Below are 9,095 nucleotides of genomic sequence, written 5' to 3'. Positions count from 1 at the left end.
GATATATGCACACATGTATATACCACAGAGATATATACACACACATGTATATACCACACAGACACAGGCACACATGTATATACCACACAGACACATGCACATGTGTATATACCACACAGACATACACACACGTGTATATACCACACAGACACATACACACACGTGTATATACCACACAGACACAGGCACACATGTGTATATACCACACAGACACATGCACACACATGTGTATACCACACAGAAACATGCACACACATGTATATACCACACAGACACAGGCACACACATGAATATACCATACAAACACATGCATATGTGTATATACCAACACATGCACACATGTATATATACCACACACTCTTTTTAAAAAGGAGAGATGAGAAAGAATGTGAAGCATACAGGTGTGCTTAGAACAGAGAGTAGGAGAAGGTAAGAGGACATACAGTCCTGTGTTTTCTGAAGAGCAGTCAAAAGGAAAAATGAAGCATTTCTGAAATGTCATTCTTAAATAATTTACAAATGCATTTTAACAAAGTTATTAAAATTAGTGTCTAATTTGATCAAAATGCAATTAACAGAATTGTCATTTTGAAAGTTATACAATATTTTAAATATTTTCTAATGATGATGCATGATCTAAGGGACCTCTTGTATGTGATGTGTATATTTAGTACCCTTAGAATTAACAGACCACAGAGACAGATCACTGTAACTCACTTGATGGAATACTTGCCAGGCACACATGAACCCCTGAGTCTAAGCCCCAGCACTGCAAAACCCAGATGCGGTACATACCTGTAATCCCAGCACTGGGATAATGAAAACGAAAGACATTTGTCCACGGCCATCCTGGATACAGAGTGAACTGGAGACCAGCCCTGTGGTACATGTAACTCTGATTCAGAACTGACAAATAGAAAGAATTTTAAAAAACACATTCTTTGTTTTGCAAATACAGTTAGGTTCTTAGAGAACTAAAATTAATTGCCATAAAAAGAAATACATCTCTGTTTTCACAGATGTACCAAAAAGTGAAGGATGGTCGCATACTAACTGTGGATGACGTGAAGAGTATTCTTCAACATAAATGTCCTCATGCCGACACTTCGGATATCTTGGGAACCCATTCCAAGTATGATGGAAGAAGAATGGTGAGAATGGGTGGAGTATAAGGTGAAATACCAGGGCTCAAAGCTCCGGTGCACAAAGGTGGTCACCAGAGGCTCTGGGAGGCGGGAGGACTGGGGAAGATATTAGTAAAGACTACAACATTCACTTAGACCAGAAGTTTAAGAGGTCTCTTAAACATGGAAGTAATTATAATACCAATATATTTCATACTTGAAATGCTTAATGAAGAAAGTTTTAAGGTCTCTCATCATAAAAGTGTAAATGGAAGATTATTTTGGCTTTTCTGTCCAGTGTTTATACCTACTGTGAGACACCTGTGAACTTACAGGTCTATGGAGTGATGCAGTGAGCATCACTGTCTTTAGTAATTAATATTTAGGAATATGTAGGTTGCTTAATTAGAAGTTGTAGATTAAGAGGAAAAAGAAGACCTGTGTTTCCAGCAGGTAAATGTTTTAAAGAGTCAACACGCATACATTCAGGGCTGGAGATGGCTCAGTGGTAAAGTCCCTGCCCTGGAAGCTTGAGGACCCGAGTTCAGATCCCCAGGTCCCATGTTAAAAAAAATAAAAGGTTGAGAATTGTGGCACATGCCTGGAAGTAGCATGCCTAAGGCTAATTTGGCAACCAGTTATGCCAAACTAATGAGCTTCAGGTTCAGTCACACACGCACACGCACGCACACACGTACATAAACATACAAACACAGACACCAGTAAGAAGAAGAGGCAAAGAAGTAAACATTCATCTGTCTAGAGGATTTTTCATAAACATATGAAGTCAAAGCATCTAAAACTAAGTCTGTCATGTCCCTTGTCACGCTAAACCTATTGGTGACATGACCCTCCTTCATGCCTCACCTCTTGCCGACCACCTCTGCTGAAAGTGTGGTAGACATCCTAAACGTTGTGTTTTCTGTCACATCCTCTGAAACAACCAAGTTGTGTTGTCTGCCTGTCAGTACCCCTGACCTGTCCATGCCCACTGCCACATTCAACACGCATGCATTCAGGGCTGGTTCTCGTTTGGTTCCCCGTGCTACTGCAGTAGACTCCAGCTCATTGTTTCAGTGTTGCTGTTGTGTTCTTAGTAAAATAGATAAAATGACTGTACAACTGAACCTTCTTTCAGATAGTACTGGTCATGCCATTGGGACCTCTGAGAAATGTATTCATATCTGCTTTAATTATCCATCTTTCTTCTACTAAACTCTAAATTCCTTTAAGATGATGTATTTAGGTACGTTTTCTCTACACATTCATCAGCTTTTAATATAGCAAATGTCTGCCCAGTAGGTGCAGACATAATACACTACTGTGGTTAAGCGTTCACACTTTTGGTCTGACAGATCTGGGTATAGGTGAAGTTCTAAACTATGATAGCCATTTGACATTGGAAATGGCCGACCCTGTATCTGTCCTGTCATGTGTGAAGCGGTGTAATAGCGCTACAGGCTGAACATCCCTACCCAATGTCCAAATGCTTCAGAGTCTGAGTCCGTGTGATCTTGACTTAGCATTTAGATCCTGGATAAAAACGATGAAAGAGTTTGCACATATTCCAAAATTTAAATACTCTTGATCCTATAGCAGAAAAGGAGCACTTAATTTGCACATAGTTTCCTAGGCTACTTATGAGAACGTTGGTTCTGATAATAATCCTAACACTTAGTATCACAAGTCAGTGCATGACTTCTTCACAAGGTGGACTCCACACACTGAGGATGCCTGTGATCTGCCTTCTGACTGAATCTCTCTGATCCTATATTGAACAGTGTACACACACACATACACACACACACACACACATTTATACATATCTCACCCTGTATTTGTTGCTGTCACCTGACTCGCCATGTCCTCACTTTCCCTTCTAGCTCTTGCTCTGCTGTCCCTTCACTTGAACTGTCTTTCTCCATTTTATATTCCTGGAAAACTTTAATTCATCTTTTAAGGCTTTCCGTGTCACTGTCTAACAGGAGCCTTTATCTAACCCTCGCTCTTCATGCTCTTCATGCTCACACTTCTTCAGTGATCTTATTACAGACCCACTTGGAACCTTGCTTTAATTTGTAAGTATTTAGTGGACTTCCTGAAGAACAACATTCAGTTCTATTTTCAGTATGGGTAATGTAATTCTCATGGATTGAATCAAAAGTGTTTATTGAGTAAATGAATAAGAATATAGTTTGTAGTATAGATAAATGTTTTAGTTTTAAGCCAGTGTCATAGCAAACATCAAGAATCAGCAGTACCACCATTGCTTGCTTTTGTAAATAACTTTTGGGGCAACTAAAAAATGTGTTTATGAATTGTCTGTGAATCTCCTACCACTAACACCAGAGCTCATTAGAGCATACAGACTAAAATGTTCATAAGCTAACTCTTGACAGAAGACACTGTCTGATTCTTGCTATTTATAGGTGAATAGATTTCCTTTGCATGCACAGGTATAAATAACAAAATTAACAACTTTTCCTATGACTTAAAAGTATGGCACTATTTCATCTTATCTTACATCTCTTTTTCAAATACCCATATTTTGTTTGACACTATTATCTTTAATAAACAGGAAGGAGCAAGCTTTTATAAAACGACTGGCCTGGGTCCTTTGCCTCAAGCTCTTTACAATGGGGAACCCCTTAACCTCAAAGAAATGGACACTGAAGAACTGAAAGGGGTTATTCTGGAAAAAATGATGGATGTATTTGTGTATCTACAAAGAAATGTTTTTATGGTAGGTGTGCATTTGTAAAATAATGACACAAATAATATAAGTATATTGAAATTTTTAATGATATAAGTTGTATAAAATTTTTTACTCTGATCATTTAAGAATTAATAATTAGATTTATTGGATATATAGGTACATCAAATAATAGGTTATTTATAATTGTAATTTTAGGGTACAATAAGGGAAGAAACCAGTGCGATTGATTTCCTGATGGATAAGAATAACGTTGTACCCCGGTTAAATTCTTTGATTTTGCACACTAAACCACAGTACCTTAACTTACTGTCTTCATCAGGTAAGTAACTATTCTTATGCTTATTCTTATATAATCCTTATTGTGAATATCTTAGTAATTTGTTATTAAACATTTGTTGTTTCAGTAACTGCTGATATTGAAGATTTCTCGACTTTCTCTTTTCTGGATTCACAAGATAAGAGCGCTGTGATGGCAAAGCACATGCGTTACTTAACTCAGGAAGGTAATGGGCATGGGTTCCGTGATTTTTTTTCTAAAGTAATAAAAACATAGTTTTAGTAAGGTGAGTGTGTAACATTATAATTCGTTACAATTTAACAGTTGCTACATGTGAGGAAAGTTGCGCTTCTTCACCTCCCTCGTGTATGTAGCAGGAGTTCATTCGTGGCCTTTGCCTTTTTTACAACATTTGTTAATGCATTTTTACCATTTAAAGAAAGTAGTAAAACCTGTTCAACGCTAATTTGGTAAGTCTGAGAATAACAATGCAATTTCTATATTAGAAGAGATAATTGTGTTTTTCTTTATAATTCCACAAAATCTGGATGTCTTGCTAAAGTCGGGAATCACAACCTGAAAAGGAGAGACCAAGACAGTTACACATTTAGAAATAAGGACTTAGGTTAAAGAGAGACGTCTGCAGTTGAACCAGAGATTTGTTAAGGAACAACTGAATGTTCAAATAGGTAAATGGAATTTGCTTAGTTTAGGTTTTCCTTTCTTCGTTCTGATTTGAGATGTTTTGGGTTGTTTTGGTTTAGTTTGTTGATTCTTCTCCCTTCTTTCTATTTTAATTTAAATGGAGGTTTTAATACTGTACATTCTGATTATGATTTCTCCTACCCTAGTTCCTCGTATCTTCCCCACCTCCCACCTACCTAAATCCTCATCCTGTCTTGATCTCTCTCTTTACAAAACAAACAGGCTTTTTTTAAAGGTGAAAGAAAAGAAAGGTAATTGAGAGTTTTGCTGGTATAGTAGTCTGGGCTGGCATTTGTGTTGTCTTAGGGTCTGTATGACATCTGTCCAGTATCTTCTGGCTTTTAGAGTCTCTGTTGAGAAGTCTGGTATAATTCTGATAGGTCTGCCTTTATATGTTACTTGACTTTTTTCCCTTACTGCTTTTAGTATTTTTTTCTTTGTTTTGTGAGTTTGATGTTTTGATTATTATGTGACAGGAGGAATTTCTTTTCTGGTCTAGTCTATTTGGAGTTCTGTAGGCTTCTTGTATGTTTATGGCCATCTTTTCTTTAGGACAGGGAAATTTTCTTCTATAATTTTGTTGAAGATGTTTTCTAGCCCTTTGAGTTGGGAACCTTCACCCTCTTCTATTCCATTCATTCTTAGGTTTGGTCTTCACGTTGTATCCCATATTTCCTGGATATTTGATTTAGAGACTCTTAGGCATTTTCTTTGATCATTTTTTTCTATGGAATCTTCTATGCCTGAGAATCTCTCTTCCATCTCTTATATTCTGTTGGTGATGCCAGCATCTGTAGTTCCTGTCCCCTTTCCTAGTTTTTCCATCTCTAGGGTTACCTCCATTTGTTTTCTTTATTGGTTCTATTTCCATTTTTAGATCTTGGACGGTTTTATTCATTTCCTTTGCCTGTTTGGTTGTATTTTCCTGTATTTCTCTTTCAGGGCTCCTACCTATTTGCCTGTGTTTTCTCGTAGTTCTTTAAGGGAATTATTTATATCCTCTTTAAATACCTCTTTGATCTTCATCAGATGGGATTTAAGGTCACTGTCTTGCTCTTCGGGTGTGTTAGGATATCCAGGACTTGCTGTAGTAGGAGAGCTGGGTTCTGATGGGAACTGTGTGTCTCAGGTCTCAGCAGGCTTCCTGTTGGATGGCTTCCTCTTGGGATGTAGGCAGAGCTGTGGTGTAGTGTGCCAGGCATGCTGCTCTGAACCTTGCTGGTGCAGGTACTGACCAGATATGCACCCACCCATGTGGGGTCGAGCCTGTGGTTGCTAGGCTTACAGAGGTTCCGTAGGTGTCTTCACCTGTCCTAGTCAGGTTAGAGCCAGACTTGAGATGAATAGTTTTTAAAAATTTTGTAGATTGAATCCAGATTTCACCTAAATGTCTCTGCATTACTTTCTAATAGATTTCAAATTCTTATGTTCAAAGGTGTTGTTTCTATAAGAAATCCAACATATAATAAATATAGAGTGTTTTCCTCTTAGTGGCGGAAGGCCATGACCTCGAGTGTGTCAAGTAAAAGAGTCAGAGATCAGGCTGGCTTACATCTCAGAGCGTCTCGGGTACTATACCAGAGTATCCTAAAGCAGCTGATGGGATCTAATCTCTCCCAACTTAACGGAATAGTAACTAAAAAGTCTTACATCTACGTTTATCATGAAGAAGAATTTATACAATTTTGAGTACTTAATACTTGAAATACTTTTCCGCTCAGGAGCTGTGGTGGTAAAGTAAGACAGTCAGTTTTCCTAACTTCCTCCTTTAAAGAGAATGTTACGGCCTTGCTGCTAACATTGGCTTTTGGTGGGTGCTAGAGATTTGGCAGCCCAAAGACTCCAGGGTGCGTGGGGGAGGGTCTGAAGTTGTTAGTAAAATCAGTGTCGCCCTTGTATTATATTATTTTTCCCTCTCATTTCTGAAGCTACTTTACTATAAATATTGCTGCTACAGTAATAACTGTAGTTTCAAATAGACTCCATTTTCATTTCCTCGGGTGTTTTTGATAATTATTTTGAATTAGTCACCTGTCCTAAAGGACCAGTTTTTCCATGATGTGTACTGGCATCATGAGAAGCATCATTTTGTGTGCTATGTACTGACACTGGATGGGACTGTAATTGTTTAACTATGATGTCAGAATTGAAAATAGAGACTAGAGAGAGCTCAGTTCGTCGTGTTGAGAAAGCAAGCACAGGGCCTTAGCTGTACCCCAGAGACACTGCTGCGTCTCACCTCATAACCCCAGCTCTGTGGGGAGGTAGGACAGACAGGTAGATCCTTTGGCTCCCTAGCTAACCAGCCTCATCTAATTGGTGAGTTCTAATCCAGAAAGAGAAAGAGTTTGTGTCTCAAAAAGAGGTGGACTGCACCTGAGAAACACATGAGGTTGTCCACTGGCTGTTATACACATATATGTACGTGCACCCACATGCAAATGTATATCTCATACACACCTTAAAAATGGTTTCCTCCTCTGGGTTCCAGTTTTTCATTTTCTATAAATAGAGTTAATTACTATAGGTAATAAACATCAGTAGAAATTAAATGATGATAAACAGAAATTACTATCATTGTTTTCTGTATTCACTAGAAATCTTTACATGGTAAACAATAAATATCATGGGGTCTACACCCTGCCACACAGGAAAAACATATATGGAAGGCAGTTTACAACACTGGGACCATGAAAGACATAGGGCAGTTTTCTCTCCTGGTGAAAATATCTCATGACTCTCCCAAGATCCTCTTCCTCCTGCTCCTCCTCCTCCTCCTGCTGCTGCTGCTGCTCTTCCTCCTCCTTCTCTTCCTCTTTGTCCTCCTCCTCTTCCTTCTCTTCCTCTTCTTCCTCTTCTTCTGCTGCTTCTTTTTTGATACTTTTTTTGTATGTGTATATGTGTGTCTGCATTTATATGAAATGTATTTAATATTCTCAAATAATAACAGAGATAGAAAAGGTGCATATGAAACACAGTTTTTAATATCTTTAAGGTACTAATTATGGGGTCTTTAACTGGAAATTTTCTTTTCCTTCTAGTTTGATTTTAGAAAAAATAATTTTACTTGAGTATTTGAAATTTTCAGATGCTGTAATATCTTCAGTCACTCTGTGGATTATTGCTGATTTTGATGTACCATCTGGGAGAAAGCTGCTTTTTAATGCCTTAGAGCACATGGTGAGTGTGAAACTCCGCTTGAGTCGAGGGTCAGGGTTCAGTTGGTCAGTACAAAGACTGAGGAGGCTACGTCACAAGTTCACACTTTATAAACCAGGTAACTGCCCAGGACAAGACCTGCTTGTCTCCAGTGAACTGAGTCTGCGTTTCACTAACAGCAGCCAAGGATGGCAGCTTTGTCGTGCAGTTTGTCAGCACATGCCATCTATAAACTACATTAACTTTCATTGTTTTTGTTACAAATAATTGTAATCAGTTCTTAGAATTGGTTTCTGATTGTTTTAAATGAATGTCTATATTCTAAGTGACCATGTATGTGTATATTTTAAACATTAAGAAATACATCAAAATGTTTCATGATGTTTTTATATTAGCTCATTGTAAGTTTATTGCTATACAGCAAATTATTGCAAAACATAATGACTTAAAACAGTGATTTTTCTCACCTGTTTGTGAAGTTCAATAAGCAAAAAGCGTCTTAGATGAGGCTTACCTCTCTCGTGAGGGTGTGGTCCAGAGCTGCCTTCAGCTGCGCCATCTGAGCTCCTGACAGGAACTAAATGCCAGCCTCTTAGATGGCACACTTACTTGCCTGTTGGCAAACAGACCGAGCACTTTACTCCGTTGTCACGGAAACCTGGTGTGTGTGTGTGTGTGTCTGTGTGTCTGTGTGTGTCTGTGTCTGTGTGTGTGTGTCTGTGTGTGTGTGTCTGTGTGTGTGCGTGTGTGTGTGTGTGTGTGTGTGTTTTGCTTAAAACATACAAGTATCTTTATGGCAGTTAATGTAAAATATTAAAGATAAACTAGTCAGGCCAGATGACTTGGTGAGTAAAGGCACCTGTTGCCAAATCTGGTGACTAGAGTTCCAGCCGGAGGACCTACATGGTAGAAGCAGACACCTGACTCCTGCAAGATGTTCTGTGGCCCTCACATGGATGCTACGGGACATGGCCACACACAAAAATAAATGTCAGATAAAGCAAAACTACTTTTCTTAAGAGCAGTAATTTTGAGAAATGGGACGATTTAGATTTGCAGAATGATATATTGGACATAGAAAAGATGAAAAAAGATAATCTTTGTTTAATAACAT

The 9,095-nt window shown here is 38.4% G+C and overlaps 1 protein-coding gene across 1 annotated transcript in view; it reads left to right on the top strand.

Annotated features, from left to right (window-relative positions):
• The window catches only part of Uggt2 (UDP-glucose glycoprotein glucosyltransferase 2), a 119,614-nt gene that overhangs the window by 45,747 nt on the left and 64,772 nt on the right, over positions 1–9,095 (top strand). Inside the window, exons 16-20 of the mRNA XM_028771534.1 lie at positions 1,020–1,151; positions 3,703–3,867; positions 4,036–4,159; positions 4,245–4,343; positions 7,911–8,002. Coding sequence (XP_028627367.1) covers positions 1,020–1,151; positions 3,703–3,867; positions 4,036–4,159; positions 4,245–4,343; positions 7,911–8,002 — 612 coding nt within the window. The remainder of the gene's footprint in view (positions 1–1,019; positions 1,152–3,702; positions 3,868–4,035; positions 4,160–4,244; positions 4,344–7,910; positions 8,003–9,095) is intronic.

This window comes from Grammomys surdaster, unplaced genomic scaffold (assembly GCF_004785775.1).
Source record: "Grammomys surdaster isolate TR1022 unplaced genomic scaffold, NIH_TR_1.0 65, whole genome shotgun sequence".
In the NCBI taxonomy this organism is placed as follows: domain Eukaryota; kingdom Metazoa; phylum Chordata; class Mammalia; order Rodentia; family Muridae; genus Grammomys; species Grammomys surdaster.
Note: the sequence above shows the minus strand (reverse complement) of the source record. Positions and strands in the feature narration are given on the sequence as shown.